Source organism: Watersipora subatra, chromosome 10 (genome assembly GCF_963576615.1).
Source record: "Watersipora subatra chromosome 10, tzWatSuba1.1, whole genome shotgun sequence".
In the NCBI taxonomy this organism is placed as follows: Eukaryota; Metazoa; Bryozoa; class Gymnolaemata; order Cheilostomatida; family Watersiporidae; genus Watersipora; species Watersipora subatra.
The window spans coordinates 4,657,857-4,681,367 of record NC_088717.1 but is presented as its reverse complement, the minus strand read 5'-3'; the positions used below and the strand labels follow the sequence as shown (position 1 = coordinate 4,681,367).

Sequence of the window (23,511 nt, the reverse complement as noted above, 5' to 3'; positions counted from 1 at the left end):
GACCCGAACATGAAAGGTTCTATTTTTTACCTGTTGCTTGTTTTGGTTGTGGCAGTGGGAGCGAGGTATAGAGGAAGATGCAAGTTTCAATCTGTCGACTCGACGGCTGACGAATACAGAGACCGGTCAGGCAGAAGGCCAAATATTGTTTACATCATGGCTGATGATATGGGTGAGTCAGGTGGAAGACAAACCTTAATTCTGTTGATAGATTGTTTTTTATATTTGATTTGATTTGCTTGTCATAAAGCAGTGAGCTAGCTGTTATGAACTTTTTGGGATGTTTATCAAATTTATTTATCAAACCTAAAGAGCAAATTTATCAAAGGTTTCATGTAAGTTACTCAGTAGCAAAGAGTTTAAAATAAACATTCTTTTAGCTAAAATGCTATTTTTACCTCGGAAAAAGCTTTTATTAGTATAAGTAATAAAATATTTGTTCTATTTATATAACTACTAGCTTGATATAAAACTATAGTAAGGTATTTAATACTTTGTTTTCTGGAGAAAAGTACTTTGTTTTCTGGAGAAAAGCTCTTAGCGTCACAATGTTTTTTTTATTAGCAGCGTACTGTGGGACTCATCTATCATCTATCACCCAGGCAATTAGTTTCATAAGCATATTTATGCAACCAGGTAGCTGATTAGTAGATATTAAAACTTATGCTCATCCTCTATAAAGAATGATTAATTCATTCTTATTGCTAAGCCAATCAGTATGACGAGTCTCTCAGTGTCAACCTGCGTGTACCTAGAAATGGTACTGTAGTACCAGTTCAAAGATCTTTCATCTTGAACTATTAAACTTAATGGTATTTTTTATGCTGCGGTTTGTGCATTTGGAAAACTTCAAGCATTTTAAACGCCAACCAACCTTATGGGTGTGGTTTTAAAAAGGCGGTGTATTAAGATATTAGTAACTAGCTAGGTAGTAAAACTTCCCATTTTCGTCAATGTTAAGGTTTTATCTAGGAGCCAATCAATGCTAGAGTGCCCTGAGTTTGTCTATTGCTATCGGCTTTAACAAAAATATGCACCAATTTATTTAAAGTTATGAGAATATTATAGAGCAGTGAGGGTTATGAATTCCTTTGAACTATGTGGAGCGATGGAACTAGGAAGGTGAAGCTGTCATTGTTTGATAATACCATTTTCTAGTAAATGCAGAAGAACTTCGAAACCTCAGAAGAGTTTTTAGTGCAGCAGTTTCTATTGCAAGCATTCGGGATTAGATTAATAATTTTATGTTTGTTAATATTTATTCTGAATCTCTTTGACAGTTTATATCTTTTATTTAAATACTAATTTTAACAAAGAATATCTTAGTTACACAACATAGTTTTGTTATAAGTGTTGCTATGCTGTTAGATATTGTACAATTTCAAATACAGTTTTTAAAAAAAAACAGTAATGTCATCACTATTGGGCCATTACAAAATTCAATTATCATTAAATCTCTGGTTTTGGTTATAGATAAACTGAAATTAATTAAGTTAAAACTTATTTAAATTCTGCTTTTAGTATCTCACTTATTTCTTAAGGAGATTACAATACACCTGAAGGTAGTCTTACAGCCTTGTGGTCATTAAAATTCTCTCCTAAAACCAAACCCTGTCACATTATGCCTTCACATCTTTGACCACAATTGCAACGATGAAACGGATAGTTTCGCCTGCTCGACGATTGGAATGCTGGAAGGATTAATAGCATAAAGTTAAGACATGCTGCTTGCATATGGTCTATAAACATTCATTTATACGATGTAGCCAAGCAAAAGCTGGCTATACTGTAGGTTTGTAAGACCTTACAATAAAAATAATGCACTTTTTTAAATATGTTATAAATGTTAGCTTTGAAGAAAAATAAACAATAGCTTTTTTTCATAACAGCTTCAAAGCATTTTTGATAAATTCGTTTTGGAAATAACTTTTCATGGATTTAACTTAGGTGCATTTAGTTGCTAGGAGAAGTTGTTGGTGTTGGCCTTGATTTATTATGCTACCCAGAATGCAATACCTTCTCGTTAATATTCATGATTCTGATTTATTTGTAATCTACTTTAGCCGCTGTGTCTTGGTTGCTTAAAGGTAGAACTAATGTATTCTAATCAATTCCAAGTGGATGCTTGTTAGTCTTTAATAACTGCGAGCTGTCATTGTTGATTGTAAAAAACTACAGCTTTAAATTTAGTCTCATTTAAAAATTAGTATTGATACCAGAATGCTTATCAGAAATATTCAAATGTATCTCTTAGTTAAGTAACTACTACGAATATCCATTTTGAATTTATTTAAAAAGCTGAACTAGTTTTTCAGCTTTTACTCTAAGCAGCTGACCATCTGTCCCTTTGTCCTTCTGACCTTTGACCCTATGACCCTCCGATTTCCTGACCGTTGATCTACAGACCCTATTATCCATAAACCTCTGACCCTTTGACTGACCTTATTGCTCCTGATCGATCCTCTGACTGACCCTCTGACCATCTAACCCACTGACCTTGCGATCTTCTCACTCTATGACGCCCATGAATAATGTAGCATATACTTTTGAGCTAGAAGGCAAATGTCGCTATCAAGAGCAAAGCCTTCCAAAAACTTCACCCCTTCATAGCTTCACCATTTGCAAAACATTGCAAAGTCTGCTTCCTTTCTAATTTTACCGTATCATTAATAGAATCTGATTAGCAAAAGCTTAGTAATGCTTAAAAACTTAGAACAATTAAACTATTTGTACATGCTATTGTTACAAACTATTGTTTTGTAGGGTGGAATGATGTAGGATTTCACAATCCTAAAGTGAGAACCCCAAACCTTGATGCCCTGAGAGCAGATGGGATTGAGCTCACCCAGTCCTACGTACAACCTGCCTGTAGTGTGTAAGCTATAGGTTTTACTTGATAATACAAATTCACAAGCCAAATAAGACAATATTTTAATGATTGATTATTATTATTATTAATCAATCATTCAAAACATCGGGTGACTGATTAGATGGCTCTACGGAGAGTTTGTGTGAAGAAATAAAAGTTGCTACAACAGACAGCCCTGTTAGGATCTGCTACCATTCTTAGGAAAGGTCCTGGAAGGTCCTGTCTAACCTAGCCTAGTAGAACTAGATCGTTTGCAGAAAACAACACCAAACAACACAGCTAAAGCTGTGATAAAAGCATTAATAATAACAATAATAATAATGGAAGAAGATAGACAGAGACAGTTTTCTGCTCTGTTAGGATCTATAAGAATGTTACAGAAAGTAGTAGATATCTGAGGAAAGGGGACCTTACCAGACACCAGTATATTACCAGACAAAGAGCTGAGAAAAAACAACCTTATTTAGTAAATAATAATAACAATGATGATAATAATTGATAATATAAGTAAAAAATAACAGAGATTTGTTTGAATGAATCAAAACGCTGGTAGCCTGAGGACAGTAACAAAATAATTACTTGCACTCGCGTCATAGTCTGCTAGAAGCGTCCAATGAAAGTCTGTTAAAATGTTTTCTACACATTTTTGTAGAGAATTTCTTACATTATTTTTCTATATTATTCAGCTACTTCAAACTGCTGGTTCTCTTTTGGTCTCAGTGTGTCAGACAACAAATTTATTCAGATAGTTTTTTAGAGCACGCTTCATCGACTTTTGACTTCCAAGCTAGAATTTTTGTGCTAGTTTCGTAAAATTCCTGTTAAAACAAGAAAGTTAATATGAGCAATTGTTGGCTCAAGTTTTAAGTTAGAAGTAATCTATTTAGTTTAAATGCCATACAAGAACAATTGCTTGATTCAAAAGAATTTGTGCACAAAATATGAAATTAGTGCAACGTAGTAAATCTCTAAGAGTCTAAAAACAAATAATTTATTTTAAGAACTTAGTTAAGATTTCACAAGCTTAACGATTTTCACAAGTTTAATGATTTACCATCATATACATGCACATGTATGTAACGCTTTTATTTTTACATAAATTCGAATGTTTCGTTGAGTAGCCAATTAGCCAACAGTTCAGATGACTGCGCATTGCAGCCCAAACATAAAAAAACAATGAAACGTTTAGCAGTTAGACAATATGCATGAATTTATCTAACAAGGAGATGAATAAGTTACTTTTAGCCAGCTCTCCGTGTTGCAAGTTCATTGGCTTGCTATAGTTACTGTTTAATAAAAATACATTTTACAATTAAAAATCTTAATGTTTACTGAATTTACAGAGTGCTGGTCACTATGAAAAAATAGCAGCGTGCCAGATTATTTGACAATATTATTCCAACATGCAGTAGCATTTAATATATTTTCTAATCCTTTGTAGGTAGTACTTCACAGAAATCACTTTTTATTCTATTATTATTTCTTTGTCGTTGTAGAACAAGATCGGCTCTCATGACTGGTCGATACCCATCACATAACGGACTACAGGTAAGTGGTCTGACATCCTGGCAAGCCTAAAACTCATTTTGCTGGTGAAGTCAATGTAAACTATTTGAAGAGCACATACTAAGAGTATATTAAGAAATTATAAACTACTGTATTTCCAGGTACTTGTGGTGATACAAGAAGCCCAGGTTTGTTTACCAGTAGAGCACAAAACAATCTACGAATATATGAAGGAAGAGGGTTACGTGACCAAACATGTTGGCAAGTAGGTATTACATGTGTGTGTGTGTGTTTGTGTGCAAGTGTGTTGACATGCGTGCATGCATGTGTGTGCATGAGTGTGGGAATCATGAGAATTCACCATGCATTAACTCAGCGCTTCTCTATACGTTTTTCTCGTGGAACCCCGTATGAATGATGAGGGCAGTCTCGCACCCACTTATTTTGATTGAAACAAAAAAGACTCAAAGCATAATGAAAAATCGACATATTTGGAATCTATGAAAACATTACGTTATGAGAAGGTCATTCTCAGAACATTCCTACGCTTTCACACAGCAGCAACATATATGAAAAATATAACTTGCAACTCATTTCAGGATTTTTAATCATACCTATTCTTAGCTATTATCTGCTTCCTTGTGGGTAAACTAAATGCACAGAAATTGTTCAGGGTTGATGGTGCTCGGGTATTTATTTTAGACATATAGAAGAGGCGAGCATTCAGATGCACAAGTTGGTGCGCCAACAAATACACTTTTTTAGTTTTTGCAATTGACTTTTGCACTTTGCTAGCAACAGCTTGCACACTCCTATTTGGAAAGTCTACTGTATATATATGTATATAGGTGTATTGTACAGCAAAAGCTACAAATGAACCTCAAACTGATTACAATTGAACTGAGTATTTGTGTCATGGTTGTTTCTTTAACATAGGTTGCTGGTGAAATTTTGCAAATAGATATTCTAACGGTGCTGTAGACATATGTAAATAGCACCGTTAGAATATAGATATTCTAACGGTGCTGTAGACAAATGTAAATAGCACCGTTAGAATATAGATATTCTAACGGTGCTGTAGACAAATGTAAATAGCACCGTTAGAATATAAATATTCTAACGGTGCTGATAGATATTCTAACGGTGCTGATAGATATTCTAACGGTGCTGATAGATATTCTAACGGTGCTGATAGATATTCTAACGGTGCTGTAGACAAAAAAGTTTCTTTTCAACTACCTACACGTATATATAGCTCAAAATCTCAACAGAAAATTTCTCTCTTTTTTGCAGTTGGTTTAGGCGACTAAGTCTGTCTATTGTTGTGGCTTCTGTATGATAGCAGATCTACAATCAGCTTGATTATAAGCAGTTGACTGCCATAAGTTTGTATTGATCTATCTCTATTTTAAACTCCTCTTAGCTACCTCTTTACAGCAGAGTCTAGTCCTTCTTTGATTTGGTTATATAGTTGCCAATGAAGCCGGTCTTGCTTCATTTTGTATACATTGTCCAACCTTCTCAAACTTTTCCAATAACTATGTCTGCCAGTGATGCTAGGTTTGCCCGTTTTATAATTTCTATGTCTGTGATCTTTCCCTGTCAGTCGATGTTCATGATGTCCTCAAGTGTCTCACCCTCACAGCATAACATTTATTTATTTGAGCTAGATAAATTGTTTTGATCTCTGCCCCCATATTAGAAAGTTGAAAGAACCACTGCTCGATACACCGGTTCTGTCAAATCTCATAAGGGGCAGATAAATAAAAACAACAAATTCATGTTACTCAGTGAGTGAGAGATATATGGACCTTACTGGAAATGCTCCAAATAAGTTTAGTCAGATTAATGGTAATTCAGGAAAAACGAACATTAAAGCTTAACCAAATTAATTCCAGCGGCAATAGGAGTGATGATTGGACCACAACCGTTTCAAATCAAAGAAAAATGTTTGGCGCTGATGAGCAAACTGATGCATACGCCGGTATCCTTGGCATTAGCTTTTGGTACATATTTTGCTCCATATCCTTGCTCCATATAAAGCCTAGCGTTACTGGTGTTTCTAATTCTGTTACAGCCAATCACTGCTTTTTTGTCTTTGAAAGTTATTGAACACAATAGTTCTGCCAAAAAGAATAGCTGCTGAAAATAACTTTCAACAAATGAGCTACTTTATTGGTTAACACATCAATAGATCCAGGCCTGTGCGGCAACCCCTCTGGTGAAAGTTTTGGCATGCATAAGAACCCTATGTTACTACAATGTCATTGACCCAGTTCTCCTTACCACACACTGCTGTGTAAAACATCTTGCTCTATAATCATGGCTTTAGTAAGTGGTATGGTCTTCCTACTGAGACCTAGCATTCACAGGCACATCAATAATATTGTGGTATTACATGACATGATCTATCTAATAGACTCACTAAATGTGACAAATTACCTTGCATGGAATGTGCCAGAATAAATTATTACTTTTAACAGATAGTGTTTTTGACCATTAATAGGTGCCTTCTTTAGTGACGAGCCACAAGCTCCATCTAAATCTTTGAGTTCTTTAAAGTGTTTTCTCAGTTTAGACACCTTAACTTTTATAAATTCACTACCACAGCATTTAGTTCTCGCTGAACCAGAAAATCTGAGATGTTATGAAAGTTCCAGTAGCACTTTTGTAAATCGGTAAATTAGTCGTGAGAAGAGGTCTTCTAATAACGTGATTCAGCAAATAAATAGGTGTTTGTCATTGAGTCATGTCTTTAACTAAGCATTGAAGCATCTCAATGAGTGCTTAACTAACCGATATTATAACACTTTATAATAAACCTCTGGTATTGGCTACGCAGAGTCAGAAAGTCTTATTTAAACAACTAACAAAGTCATGTAGTTGAGAAATTGTTACACTATTTAGCGGTTAGCTTATGATGGAGTATATCTAAGCACTTGTTTTCTGTCTTCACTCACCTTCTTCCTTAAATGCTTTTATGTTCACTAATACGAGATAAGTTTGACTAGTTGTAATGACTTTGAAAATGTTTCCTTCACATAGGCATAGTGACAGACATAGGCATAGCTATAGGCATCAGCATAGTATGGAGTGCCATTTGTAAAATTTTGTGATATTCACACTATAAAAACATTTTCAGTATATCAGTTTACATGTTTAATATGTGAAGATTCAAGTTTAGTATGCTAACTTACATATTTAGTATGCCAATTTACATGTTTAGTATTTGAAGATTCGTGTTTAGTATGTCAGTTCACATGTTTTATATGGCAAGGTTCATGTTTAGTATGCTAATTTACATGTTTAGTATGTGAAGATTGTTGTTTAGTATGTCAAAATTCATGTTTGGTATGCTAACTTTAATGTTTTGTATTGCGAAACGCGCATTTTCGCTATTCCGTTGCGATCCTGTTTGATATGCCAATACACATGTTTGTTATTCAACGTTTATTTTATATGCGATCTCCTTTTTATTACATTTCGATGAAATGCTCCTAAGTCAATCGCGCCCTTTTTACACGTAGCCCGCGGCCCATCGCTAAATAGTTGGCAAACTTGGAGAATTTCGATCGATGACCCTGGAGAGCGAAGACACTAGCGAGATTTCCTCACCGCGTGCATCCGAAGCTAGCTTTGCCACATTTGTTCGTTTAATAAAAAAATCTTTCAAATTCAAGTTACTTGGACTTTGAAAAAAAGGCAAGGCAAGATTCTATTAAGACTCAACTTTCTACATCTGATTTTCTTTACCTCAGCAAGTGAGTATTGTAGGTTGCTGTTCTGTTTTGTAGTAACAACGACGTGGATTTCTTCATCGGCCTTTTTATTTCTAATATATTGGGGAAGTTATCCGTCGACTTACTGAGTTACGACTACTGACTACTTACGCTAAATAGTTTGCCAACTATTTAGCGATGGGCCGCGGGCTACGTGTAAAAAGGGCGCGATTGACTTAGGAGCATTTCTTCGAAATGTAATAAAAAGGAGATCGCATATAAAATAAAAGTTGAATAACAAACATGTGTATTGGCATATCAAACAGGATCGCAACGGAATAGCGAACATGCGCGTTTCGCAATACAAAACATTAAAGTTAGCATACCAAACATGAATTTTGACATACTAAACAACAATTTTCACATACTAAACATGTAAATTAGCAAACTAAACATGAACCTTGCCATATAAAACATGTGAACTGACATACTAAACACGAATCTTCAAATACTAAACATGTCAGTTGGCATACTAAATATGTAAGTTAGCATACTAAACATGAATCTTCACATATTAAACATGTAAACTGATATACTAAATATGTTTTTATAGTGTGAATATCACAAAATTTTACAAATGGCACTCCATAGCATAGGCATAGTCATATACATAAATGTAGATATAGATATGGGCATAGGCATTGATATAATCAAAGGCATAGACATAGACATGGGTGTAGATTTAGAAAAGGGTATAAACACAGACATCAGCATAGACATACCCGTGAATGTATACATATACATAGGCATAGCCATATTCATGAGAATAGACATAATTATAGACTTAGAATGACCATGGACATAGACCTAATACTAGATATTGATATATAATTTGGCATAGAAATAAATACTTAAAGTTACCCAATTACTATCACTCATACTTTTCTAAATCATTTTCGCACCAAGTTTTTTTTTAAGCTACCAAACTCGAACGCATCCTGAGTTTTATTTTACTGTCAAGCAGAACATATAAAAAAGTCAGTCAATAAAATAAATGGTTAAACTTTAAGTTGTGGTAAGCAATTCTTTTGAGTTTTTGTTACAAAACTCAACCCAGTCGCTTGCAAATCTCATCTGACAGCAATCAACTGTTGTAGGTGGCACTTAGGATACTGCAATGGAGCATGTCTACCAGGAAGTAGAGGAGTCGATGAGTTTAGAGGAATTTATACTGGAGCAGCTGACTATTTCAATTGGAGTGAGTCTTTACTACCGTTCATATGGCAGCTTTGTTACAACAGACTTGCCAGATTAGCTTCTTGCTCTATCTTAGTATACAGTTCAAAACAATAATGTAATTTAATTAAAAAAAACTTCAATAACTTGAAATATATATATTTATTTATATATATATTTGAATATATATATATATTTACTTATTTTGATTAAGACCAAATTATCGGGAGTAAAGGAGTCGCTCTGTCTGCTAAGAAACAGGCAGCTGCTACTGATAGGGAAGCACAATTGATATTGGTGAAAGTGCCAAGATTGTAATAGGCATTGTGTCAAATAGCTTCCTTACAACTTCCAGGTGTAATCTGCTTACAATGAACATATATTTCAGCTGATCACACCGTTATGCAAAGACACATAAATGGAGTCCCAACCACTGAAAATATCGGAACACACATGACAGTAAGTGCTATATTTATGGCTTCCTCTGTCTTAATTGTAACAGTGATTTGTAAATTTATGACCTTCATGTAACAATTGCTTTCACTTCCAGGTGCTGTAAAGTCATTTTTGATATTTGAGATAATTGTGAAGTGTTTTGACAGATATATTTCAACTCTGTCAGTTAATAGGCAGTTCTAACAGGTACCTGCCAGCATTAATCATTGCTATTTCTTTTCCATATTACTTTTTTAGTTGGCAGCTTTGAAAGGCAGTCTGCCAAATTTGAGATGGAGAGAGCGTCTTATATTTAGCTCAATGTGTTTCTTATTTTTAAAGCAGTACAGCATAATCATTAGCCTTTGTTATACTATGAGGAGAGAGTCAGTCTCAGATTTCATAAAAACTCAACAGCACATTAAAGTTCTGACATAACTGATAAAAAGGGTCATCAATATCTCCTCCGAAAGATAAACACTTGTATCCCTTTTCCAGAGATAGCTACTCTAGAGAGAAAATCCACAGACACTTTTAATGATCTCATTAAAATTTAGATGTTTGTGTCAAAAATAACTTTGAAATTTTAATTGAATTAATTGGTTTGTTAGCAATATAAAGGTGAACATAATTCCTAAATAGACCTATGTATTTGGCTTTTTGTTTAATGCGCTAAATATTAAAAGTATTCAATTTTTTTTAAAATTGTAAGCCAACTTTAGGCAATAAGTTTGTTCAAGCTGCATTTAAAACTGTTAAATTTTATTTTACAATATACCACGCAAGGTATGTTAACCACACACTTGTGCAATAGACATATATTTTCATAATTGTATGCTAATATATAAGAAAGTTGAACACATTTTTAACATATTGGTTTTAATAAAAAGGTTTTGGTTCCAAAAGTTTTTTCCAAAATAAGCATAATCAAACTTCATCTTTTCAAGAAATGAAATGTGCTATTTGTTAGTTAGGCTGGTAAAGTATACTGCAATGATGATCAAGGCCATTGTATCTTTAAGCAGCAGTTATAAATATAGTTTTGCAACTTAGTGTAACAACAATTGTGTAAGAATATACTAGCAAACAAATTAGTGCTAAAGGCTTTTTGTTTTCATCTTGAACATTCCCAATTGCTGTTCAACAATATGGTAGACCTCTTTAGCAACGCTATTTTTTAAGGTGCAAGCGTGAAGGAGATAGCATTAGATATACAGCTGTCTGTTCTTTACCAAAGGTTTACAGAAGGAGCAATTGCAACCTTTTTCACTCTTTGTCATGATCTATTTAACATGTGACAGATTATGTTTTGTTAATTTAGAATACAGGCTATTAAATGCGCCATTAGTAGCAGATTATCTTATTCATGCAGGAACACAGTCTATCAAACATGTAAATGCATGTAAAGCCTTAGGTAGCTAAGAAAGTTAGGGAGTACTCATTGCTTTAAGTGCCTAGTAATCACACTAAATAGAAAAGGATGTAACAGTATTTTGTTACTGCTAAATATTTTACAGCTGAGTTTTTGTCTTGACAAATGACCTATTTTACTTATTTATTTTATTTATCAGAATCAAAATATCAGAAAGGTTTCAAAATAGTGCCTTGTTTACATTTCTTTAAAGTGGTGAGTAGTGAGCAATGAATGTTCTTTTTTACATCTCACAAAATTTATCAATTAAGCATGGAAATGTATCAAAGACGAGCTAGTACTTAATATATTATAGTTTAATATCTAAATCTCACAGTTTTCAAGCCAATATCAATATAAATGTATATATTTTTTTACACTAAACTGTATTATATTACAATAACTTTTACCAGTATGTTGATTACTGCTGAGAGAGTTCAGAAACTGTTCAACAGAACTTTGCAAGGGTATAAAACGTCATAACAAAGCTTTTAGCTTTCATGCTTTTTCTTTAATTCTGTTGACAGTCAGCGTTATGATACGTTATGAAATGATACATTAGCCTTAGTTGAAGTTTTGTGCAACTTTGAGTGTTTCAAAAACCACAAAATCTTTTAATAAAGTTTAATAGCCTAAAAGAATTTCAAAGCTGCATAATAAATATAAATACTTCTGCGATCTTTTGTTTTTATTTACTTTATTTGTATTAGAGTTATGTTATATTTTAAATTGTTTCAGCATAAACATATTATCAAAAATATAACTAAAAAAACAATTATATAAAGCAATGTAACTTCTATTTAATATTTAACAAAATTCAGATATGTATATATTTTTGCTTTTTAGAAAAAAGTCAAAAGGCCAAAAGACAACATATTGACTATTATTTATATATTATATAATACTATATTTAAATTATTAATATATATATATATATATATATATATATATATATATATATATATATATATATATATACACATGTATATATATATATTGACATACATGTATCAGTAAATGTATTGATAGAAGTATCGACATGTAGACCAATATATGTATTGATATAAGTATCGATATATGTATTGATATATATTGATATGTGTTATATATAACTGCAAAACTCTTGTGTTGCTAAACTATAACAAAAAACAAATGAAACCTTATTATAATATTTTGCTATGGCTACAATCTTTGTGAAAAAATATTTTTATTGCCGATTGATGGCTGATTTTTTAAATTTACATTCTCTATATTTATTGAGGCTTGTTTATTTTTATATACGCAAAACTAAACAAGTAAATAAATTCAGACATATATATTTACAAACAGGTCTACTAACGACAGAATAAATTAAGTGGCCAATTGAATGATCATGATTAGAATTACTTAGTTGTTTAGTAATTTAACAAAATTCAACAAAATATTGCTAAATTTAAAAGCAACTATGAAATAAAGAATGAAAATGAATTCTAAACTAGTAACTAGTAATCAAAAGATCTCTAAAAAATTTTAAACTTTCTATGAACAAGGAACAGTAAATTGTTCTAGCAACTATTATATTATCATAACTGTTATACAATGATTAAAATTTAAACCTTATAAATTTCCTTCAAACTTGTTTGTGCTGCTAGTCAAATATCTAGCAATATTGTTATGTGTTTAAATTAAATGGCAGTTTTCGTTTCATGTTGCAGCTGCAGGACATTAGAGATGTCAGAGAAGTGATAATGAACCACAGATATAACCCAAACCCTCTATTTATGTGGGTAACACCAACAGCACCCCACGACCCACTTCAGGTTTGATATATTATTATCTATATATATTATTATATTTTAAGATTTAAAAAAACTTTATGTGATTCTTGTGTTTCATAACTTAGATAATACTTCTCTTTAAAATAAAATCATTGTAAATAAAGGGATATATATTATATAAACATTTTTTGTTGAAAAGTAATTTTTGCATTGATTTATAATTTTCTAAAGTTTGTGCTACTTTAGAAAGTTACATAAAGAAGCGAGGTTAGGCTGTACGGAAGTCAAGTGATCAGTATTTCCTAATGTTGAGCACGTATAATGGCCTTGAATGCTATATTGATAACAATGATGATAATAATATTAATTATACCAAGAACATTTAGAATACAGATGAGATGTTTGCGAGTCATGACTTCTTAGACCCAACCAATGAGGACACCAGAAACAGGAGGCTGTACTTAGGTTGGTAGATATAGTGATATTCACAATTATAATACATGAACACGAGCAGATATTTATAGATTCATGCCATTTGTGTGTTATTCTATATTTTGTGTCTGTTAGATTTTGCTTGTTTGAGTTAATTTTAAAAATTGTTTAAAATATGTCAGACATTTATTTAGCTTAGAACCGAAGATAATGAAAACTGATATAAAAACTTTCAGGATATTGTTGCTCATATAAGTTTAGAGATTACTAGCTTTAAGCTAAGCATGCCCAGCTTCCATTTTCAATCAGATCGGCTGTAACACGGGTGTAGATATTTAACACAAATTGCTACACCGCTTTCATGACAATAATCCATGAATGAGTTGGTTAAGGGTGATTGTCCGTTATGCATACAATAGCACATTTTTGTGTTTCCAATTAGATGGATGTCGAAGAAACTGGTTCTCAGGAACCAGGTGAAGTTTTAAAACCAGTTATTTTTTGGTGATCTGCCGGAATGCATAGAACCTATGCATAGAACCTATGCTTGTGAAGTTTAAATAAATTTGTTAAAAGGATGGAAATGCATAGCGTTTACACAGACTAACAGACTAACAGACACACAGACACACAGATTAACAGACTAACATACTTACAGACTAACAGATGAACAGACACACTGACTAGCAGACTAACATACATACAGACTCACAGAATAACAGACTTACAGACTAACAAACAGGCTAGCAGACATACAGACTAACAGACTAACAGACACACAGATTAACAGACACACTGACTAACAGACTAACATACATACAGACTAACAGAATAACAGACTGACAGACTAACAGACAGGCTAACAGACACACAAACCAGCAGACTAACAGACTAACATACACACAGACTTATAGACAAACAGATTAACAGACTAACAGACTAACAGACTAACAGACACACAGACTAACAGACACACAGACTAACAGACACGCAGACAAACACAAACACACACAGGCAAAGTGGGGTTTATTAATAGGTATGTTTTTAAACTGCAATGACTCATAAATTTAAACATACAAACTTGCAATTTGATTAGTATAGCTACATTTTATTGTTTTTAAATGTGTAGGTCTGGTATCTGCTTTTGACAATGTGGTTGGAGCAACAAGAGATGCTTTGAGAGATGCGGGTTTAGATGACAACACAATCATTGTATTTTCCTCTGATGTAAGTAAAACCTACATTCAATGGTTGAGATTTAGATCATCTAGAGCATGTTCAAAATTAGTCTTGTTTGCGCAAAGCTGTTTTTTGTAGCGCAAGCTTATTAGGACAAAACATTTTTAATGAATTTCCTACAGATAGTGTACATGATTCTTTATATTAGTTTTATAGGATAATCGGAAAACCTATCCATATTAGATGGTTTGTTTAAATGTTTGCTTTACGAGAAGCTATGCAGATTAGTTGAGTTTAAATTGGCAATAGTTGTTTAACAAGGTGTTTATAATTTATATTATATTTTTGTTTGTTATAAAATAGTCATAGTGCATTAATAACCAATTGTGGTGTTTTTATAGGTTGTCTTGTACTCTAAAAAAATAAACATAGTTTTAGCTAGCTGAAAAACTTCTGCCATCACTACAAATAATCTCCTTTGTGGTATAAGATTCATTGTGAGCAATTGCTCATGAGCTTTGGCACAGGAGTAATTATAGTTGAACGCCCCTTCCAACACTACTAGTGTTAGAAGGGGCGTTCCCAATACCACCCCTTCCAATACCACTAGTGGCCCTTGTGTGACTTGAACCATCACCTTGCTCATCATAAACTAGCAACCTAACTACTGAACCATGGTGGATCTTCTTTAGCTAGATCAAGACAAATAGTCTGAATCATTTTGAAACATTTCCGGTTCTGTTCCCCATGAGCCAGATTTTTAACAAACACTAGAAAGTATTTACTATACAAAAAGTATAATCAGCGGTGTGTTGGAATTACTCATTAAGCTGACAGTTACCATAGTTACCCAAGTATAATGCTCTACTTTCATAGAAAAGTTCTTCGTCAAAAATTTTGGGAAGCATTGTATTTGAGTATTTGAAAAAACCGATATTTTAAAATCAATTTGTGGTATTTATCAGTCGGTATAATACAGAAAAAAATTTCCAATCTATATCATGTAATATTTAATAGCAATTGCATAAACTCACTATGTTTATAATACTCTCAAAACCAAAATAAATGTTTTCCGTTACCAGTTGTAGTTGACCTTTTGCTGTCACTTTGACCTAGTTCAATCTGTTCTAGTTTTTGAAATTCTTTCTCATTCTTTTTTCCAACTTGAAATCTTTTTCTTCACTGCTGAACCAGTCAATATCAGCGACAAACTAATTTTATTAGCACAGCAAAATTCTTTATGCATAGCCCTACTTTTCATGGAAAGAATGTATGGAAACACGGAATGCATGTGGAGACTGCATATGCATGCTAAGCAGAAATATTAGCATTAAAACAGTAGAAGAGAATGCAAAAAAAGTAAATATCTTTTCAGAAACAAAGTTTTTTAACAAAAAACTCTGCAAACAGAAAATCTGAACACTTATGGCAGTGTTATACTTAAGTACAATTTATGTTAAAATACCAGTTTTTCAATTTAAAAATTGAGCTAGTATTGTACTTTGATCAGTGTTAAACTTGGGTGATTACAGTGATACAATTCCTAAACAAGTTTTTGTCAAAAATACATTCAATAGCACAATATTTTGAGTAGCAAAATAATACAAAAGTAAAAAATAATAAAAAAAATATACAAAATAATTATCATAAGCTAAAAGAACAATTGTTGTTTTTGTGTTGACAGATAACAAGATTTGAGACACAATTTTTCCCTACAGAAATCTTAGCACCATGCTGCAATCAATTGACACTTTTTATAAATCTTTTAAAATGAACTTCAAAAGCTTTAAACGGCTTCAACACATGTGTAGCTCATAAGCAGCGTACCTGTTGCTCATAAGCAGCGTACCTGTAGCTCATAAGCAGCGTACCTGTAGCTCATAAGCAGCTTACCTGTTATGGCAAAACTTAAATTAAAATTATTAATCGTCATTTATAAAATATTTATTTTTAGTGAATAATTTTATAATATCTCTTTGATAGCTAAGGTTCTGCATAAAAATAACTTGAAAACTTCAGTTAGGGTCATTGGTTTGCTGACATAAAGCTGTGGATAATTTATAACAATGAAAGTACACATTCCATCTTTGTTTAATACATTAAATATTGCAAACAATTGCCTCTATTTAAAAATATAGGCTAAATTTTAGCAGCTAGCCAATTCTAGGCAACCCTTTTTTTAAATTAAATTTAAAAAACTTAAATTTCGTTTTGCAATATATCAAGAACTGCAAGCTAACCATACAACTATATAATACACATGTATTTTAATAAATGAATGCAAATTTTATGCAAGAAAATTGAATACATTTTAACACCTTGCTCTAGAATTTTAACAAACTGTTTACAATTTAAACTATAATTAAGTGTTCCTACTTTAGAATGGCGGTGCAGACCCCTCATCACAAGTCGCTAACTTTCAAAACCATGCAAACAACTATCCACTAAGGAATGGTAAGCAAACATATATGGAGGGTGGTGTACTTACCCCTACTATCTACTATGATCCAAGACTGCATCCAAGGACAAGAGGAAAAAAACGAAGCTTCTTGGTTCATGTCACTGATTGGTTACCCACGTTTCTTCAGCTTGCCAGGCCAGGCCTGCCTCCTCTTGAGCTACCAGGTATATTTTAAGTCTGATCCAAAAAAACTGCATTTTTTGTAGACAAATTTTCATTGCTAATGTAATGCAATGAAATATAATATAAAAACATAAGTACATTGTATAACTTGAAGTAATACAGTGCAACATATAATGATATAATATATTGTCCTCTATTCTATAATAGGAAATGAAAAACTATCACATATAAGTCATCAATTTATATCAAAGCAAGACAGCATCTATAAGCGTATTGATATACCTCGCACATACTCTAACATTATTTGATTGTTTTAGTATTGAACTATGATAAGCTAGACATATAAGCAACATGTGTGATCTTACTTATTTTAAGAGTGGTATTTTAATTCTGCAAGCAAACTTAGGCGCCGTAGTGACATTCAAATTCAAGCAAGCTTTTTTGGTATTGTAACAACTAGAAAAAATAAACAACTTAAAATTTTAATTGTTCAGAAATAACAAAAAGCAGATTACTATATCTAAGCACTAAACTACTGTTTATCATAATTCGGTGCACAGGTAATGTTAGTTTTATCAGCATATAAAAATACTTTCAAGCAGTAATATGTTTTCTGTTATTTTTATATTATTTTGTCCAAAAATTTAGAATTGGAAAAAATATTGATTTTGCTTAAAAAGATGATCTTTGAAAAATGAGTTATCAGTGCAGACATCTTGTAAGTGGAAGTTGCCTACACCTCAAGGTAATCAGATTCACAATAATTTTTCAAGAAATTCTGTTAATCTGCCTAAGTCAGGGTAACAAGAGAACCTTACAATGATATAGTTGAAACCAGACCATGTATTTTGGCTAGCCACTACTTATGACATGAGTTTACAATGAATCAGAACTTAAATTTCCTTAAACACCATTTGTACGACGATTTTATTATAAACTCTGCCGGCTAGATTGCCTAAACTTTTGTATGCTCATATACTGTTTCCTAGACATCAGTTTTAATGTATTATTGTTGTAAGCAAATAGATAACCGAGTATTATATTTTTGTAGGTATAGATGGAGTTTCACAACTAGCCAACTTGGGATCTATTTACAACTGCGCAAGAAAGAGGAGATATAACATACGAGACAAAATGCTAGTTGCGCTATCTGACGCTACTATGCAGTTCCGTAATCCATCCGTTTGTGCAACGGAAGACTCCGCTTTTAGGTCAGTGTTTTAGTTGTTCAAATAAGTAATTATTTATTTCATGAATTAGAAAAAAATTGATTTGTGATCCGATTTCAAGTGTGTATACTGAAAATAATTTTGGTTTTTAATTCTAGTTGTTGATGCCTTTCCGGTCACAATTGTGGGTGTCGCCAAATTTTCAATAAGTAATCCCACATATATTTACATAAAGGAGATAACTCCTGTATTTAACTTAGTGTTGCTAGGTATGGCTTACAGGTTATGATATATTTTTCGAAAAAGCACCGATTGGATCTTTTAGTTTTGCTGTTGTAAGGCTTTGCTTGTGTGATTTCCTTCTCACTGGTGTTGCATTTTCATTGTTGTTTTTCAGTTGCCGTATATATTTATTGGCTGATTTTGGTATGGTTCTGTTTTAATTCATGATTGAATGAGGTTTTGTGATTTTTATATCATTATTTTTAAATCCGTTGAGCATAACCTTATGTATGATTCTATATTTATTAATCATAGAATTACCTTCAAAAATAAAATTAGAATAACTCACTACTACATATATTTACTCACTAATGCATATATGTACGTATATATATAAATATGTATATATATATAAATATCACTTAGAATAATTTGTGACTGGGATAATATTATTGCATTTTACTTAATTTAAACAAAGTGTAAGAGAAAATGTGAAACTTTTGGTTTGACTTGGCAAATATATATATACCGATATACATACATATACATATAATACATACATTCATATATAAATAATATAGGCTATATTAATATATCATTTATATATAACAATGTATATGTTAATATATCATTTTTATATTAATGTATATTAGTATATAAATGGTATATTAATATATATGTTAATATATCACTTACTTTACAATATAAATGATATATATTATATAACTTATATATCATATTTATATATTGTAATATAAACATATTATTTATGTTGCAGTATATATTATATATACATGCATATCATTCATATATATGTATACATAAATAATAATTCATGTATGTGTATACATTATTTATATATATAAGCATATATATACAATAATTCATCTATGTATATATATTTATGTATCTATTTAAATATTTCTTAGTCAAATTAAAAGTATCACATTTTCTTTTACACTTTGTTTAATCTAAGTAAAATACAATAAAATCATCTTGGTTACCAAATATCTCATAACCTGAAAATAGAAACAACATGCACAATGATATGATCATCTAAAATTTATATTATAATCACCTGCTTACTGAGAGGATTAAATCTAATAGGCACTCCTCCAACATTAACCCATTCCAAAAATGTTTACATTCCAAAAATGTTCACATTTTAAACATTTTACAATATGCGAGCTGTAAAATATATGTAAATTGCCTAATCTATTTTTTCCTATCTGTTTCAAGATGTTTTCAAATTTACCGCTTTTGCTCTTGAAAAATGAAAAAACTAAGCTTACCTTTTTTGTTTAATGATTTTACAGTACCTGTGGTATTATTGATTTATACAATTATAAAATTTTGCCAAACTTGACTGCTAAACACTTTTACACTACAAATTTGCTGCCGCTCCAATATTTAGCATTTTTCCTTGCTGTGTTTCTCAAGCTGTTGTTTGTTATAATCTAATTTTTCTCAAGATGTATGTGACTCTTAATCAGATAGACTATGTATTTTAAAGTTAAGTTCACCAACAGAAAAACATATTTTACTTACACACACCTTTCAAATTTTTTATGACTAGAAAACCAAACATAACTTTTATCATTGCAACATATTGATACTTGACTGCACAAAGTGCCTCCTGTTGTCCGTCTTGAGTGGCATATAGATAGCTCTTGTGCCAACCTCCAATTTTTGTTTATTTTATTTCAAAGATCTTCACAGTAACCTCTGAATAATTTTCAGAGTCAAGTAGGTTTCATCGCATGGTTTTGATGCTAACGACTCAATTCAAAGTTAAGGTTACAAGCTAATATCCTTTCGATGACAGAAAATGACATGGCGTTATTTTTGACAGGTGGAAAAATTACAAGTTGATTTACGGTGATCAGTACTACCTCGTTGAACCCGGAATTCGGACTTCAAACTGGCCAATTCCTCCAGAGTCACCCGAGCTTCCTGAAATTACTGGAGACGACTGCCACCGAATTATCGATGGAAAGAGAGTAGTCAGATGCCTGTTCGATGTTGTCAGTAAGTGAAAATATAGATAACCAAGTTTACCTATTTTATCTACTTAAGTTAAAACAATTCATTTGGATGTAGTTTGGTTATTACGCTGTGGCTCAAAAAACAAAATCTTTGAATCATTCATTAATAAACGTGGCAAAACAATTTCATTTCCCTTGCAATTTAGTAACTGTTTCAAACTTTTCTGCACAATATTTTTGAGTGCTGATGGATGACTAAATATCTAACAATAATTCGGCAAAGCTCTAATAATGTTTTTGACATCATTTTAAATGATAAAACTGTTACGCCAGTTTTAAATTTATTTGTAAGGACATTTTAGTTTTAATTTTGTCAAAAATAATTTTGTTTAAAAGATAGGACTATTTAAAGACTCTTTAAATAAAGGAGCTTGATGTTACCAGATGTATGTACTACATGACAATTAGTTGGCAAATTGCTAGCCGGAAAAATGCATATCATCACTGTTAAGTTTGCCAGCTACTGTTATTTTCATAATTGTATTCCTATAGCTTTTCTGCTAAATGTAAAAATCAATACGGAACTGAGCGTTGGTTTCTTAATATAGTTCATAGCTAACAAGCAAAAAGCTAATCATTAAGGTGTCCAAAGTTTTTCACATCAGAATTTGTTAGTTAGCTGCATGAAGATGCAATAGTGCAAAGTTTTTTAATGGATAAAATTTACATTTAGCATGACAAAATTGTTTCACGAAAAAAATTCATGAAAACGCTTATGAATGGAAATTGTCTTGAATGCACACAAAGACAGCTTCTTGAGTTTTTAATCAGATAGAATATGGCGCATTCATAGGGAAAATAAATGTTCTAAGATAGCCAATTGATCCTGGCATTGCCTCAAGTGTACCTGCTATTGGACATTAACTAAGCCATAGTGAGTCTGCTTTTATAACTCTTCTTTCACACGATAATTTTTTAATGTCATGGAACACAGCTCTTATTCCATAGCATTCAATGGTGAGAGATTACTCTGTTGGTTGTGAGCTGTTTTACCAATATGAATAACTCGAGTTAGAGACCCGTACAGAGCAACCTTTTAATTACCTACCACCCATATTTTTTCTTCGGTGGGATGGTTTTAAGATTGTGAGACCAGAGTTTTATAATATGATAGATATCTAATAAATAGATATAGTTTAATCTACATGTTTAACTGAGCTTTAACATATTGTTGAGCAAGAAAAATTCCTCAAACAAAATGTTATCAATTTGTCTCTATGCTTTTTTGTTTGTTTTTATTTTTCTCATCTTGTTGAGAAATACTTCAAGCATTGTTTCACTTTACCATTCAGAAGACCCAAGTGAAACAAGAAACCTGTATGATGAAAAGCCTACTTTGGTCGCCAGAATGATTCACATGATTGAGCAATATAAGAGAACCTCCGTAAAGTCAGTGTACAAAACTTCACTTCCAACAGACAACTTTACGACCCAGGCTTTCGGGGAGTACATTGTACCAAGAAATGATTATTGCGAGCCCTCCATTCACTTTCCACTAGAAGCCAATGATCCGTCATGCTATGAATAGTCATGTACACCTTAGCCACTAAATGCACGTAGCTAACAAAGCTAATATCGAGTGGTTTTCAACTGTTTTGTTCTATTATCTCCTTGATGACGCGTGTTTTTGCACTAGATTATTAATTTTCACTCTAAAGTTATATAATTGTTATTTTAGGAGATTCAGAGTTACAATAAATAACAATTCTCCAATCCCGTCTTTAGTAACCTGCTTAGTTGCTTGGGATGTAGAAGTTGCAATTATATCACAACTCATTGCAATACCAGGACATCAGTATTGAAAAGCATAATGTATATAGCTACTCGGCATAGGGCCTCCAAAATGTATTTAGCCTCCTACAAACAACCAATCAAATTAATAGCTGAACAGAAGTAACCAATGAAATAGTGTGAATAAACTAAACACCAGATCAAATGATTAAATGCTTAAAATTAACCAATGAAGTCATGCATATATACTAATCAACATATCAAATGATTAGCTGTAGAAAAGTAACCAATGAAATTGTCCCTATAAACTAAACAAGTATTTAACAGGTAAAAAATACTCTAAAGGCTACAAACTCAATTAAATGGTGTCGATGAAATGACCATTAAATTACTACTACATGTAAAATTTTAGTTAGAGCAAGAGAAAAACTGATGAAAACTCTGATGAAAACTTATATTTTGGCCAACAGTTGTCCAACAACCCAACGAATGGCTCAAAATTCCGACCACGATGGTTTTCGATGCGGCAACTAGATGGCCAAGTATTTTGAGAACAGCATTGCATGGTCGTGATTGTGAAAGGCCAATTGTGCCAAGTGTGAATTGTGCCAAGCTGGAAGAAAACAGCAACCAATGAAAATGAAGACAGCGTTATAATTGAGATTAGTGTAAGATTTAAACTTAATTTTAAGTGTGTGATTGTTTAGTCAGCTAAGTTCATTTAAGTTAATTTAAAGTTTATGTTATGTCGCGTCATGCAGTGTAGCGTAGGAAACGTGTTGTCGTGAAGTTTCTCGCGCTGCCGTAAGCCTCTACATCTGTCTTGCAGGTAAAAACTCCAAGCAGTACTGCACATAACAATGTTATATTTTATAGCAGATAGTAATCACTAGATAGGGATTTAGTGAATTAGAACAAATATAAACACATTTTCCTTCGTTTCATGGCTTAGGTGGTATTTCAGATTATGGGAATAAATTAATTTGTACTTAGTAATTTAATACAAGAAATATTGCTTTGAGATACATTGAGAACATTGATATACAAGCTCCTTTGAGATACAGTACATTGAGAACATTGACATACAAGCTCCTTTGAGATACAGTACATTGAGAACATTGACATACAAGCTCCTTTGAGATACAGTACATTGAGAACATTGACATACAAGCTCCTTTGGGATACATTGAGAACATTGACATACAAGCTCCTTTGA

General features: G+C 32.2%; 1 protein-coding gene across 1 annotated transcript; it reads left to right on the top strand.

Annotated features, from left to right (window-relative positions):
• LOC137405995 (arylsulfatase B-like) lies at positions 1-22,277 on the top strand. Its single transcript, XM_068092494.1, has 13 exons — positions 1-172; positions 2,764-2,875; positions 4,366-4,417; positions 4,537-4,640; positions 9,252-9,352; positions 9,719-9,789; positions 12,871-12,975; positions 13,320-13,398; positions 14,495-14,592; positions 16,926-17,169; positions 18,180-18,339; positions 20,372-20,547; positions 21,857-22,277. Exons 1-13 carry the CDS (start codon positions 10-12, stop codon positions 22,090-22,092), a joined length of 1,701 nt encoding a protein of 566 aa, XP_067948595.1. The 5' UTR covers positions 1-9; the 3' UTR covers positions 22,093-22,277.
• Positions 22,278-23,511: the final 1,234 nt, after the last annotated feature.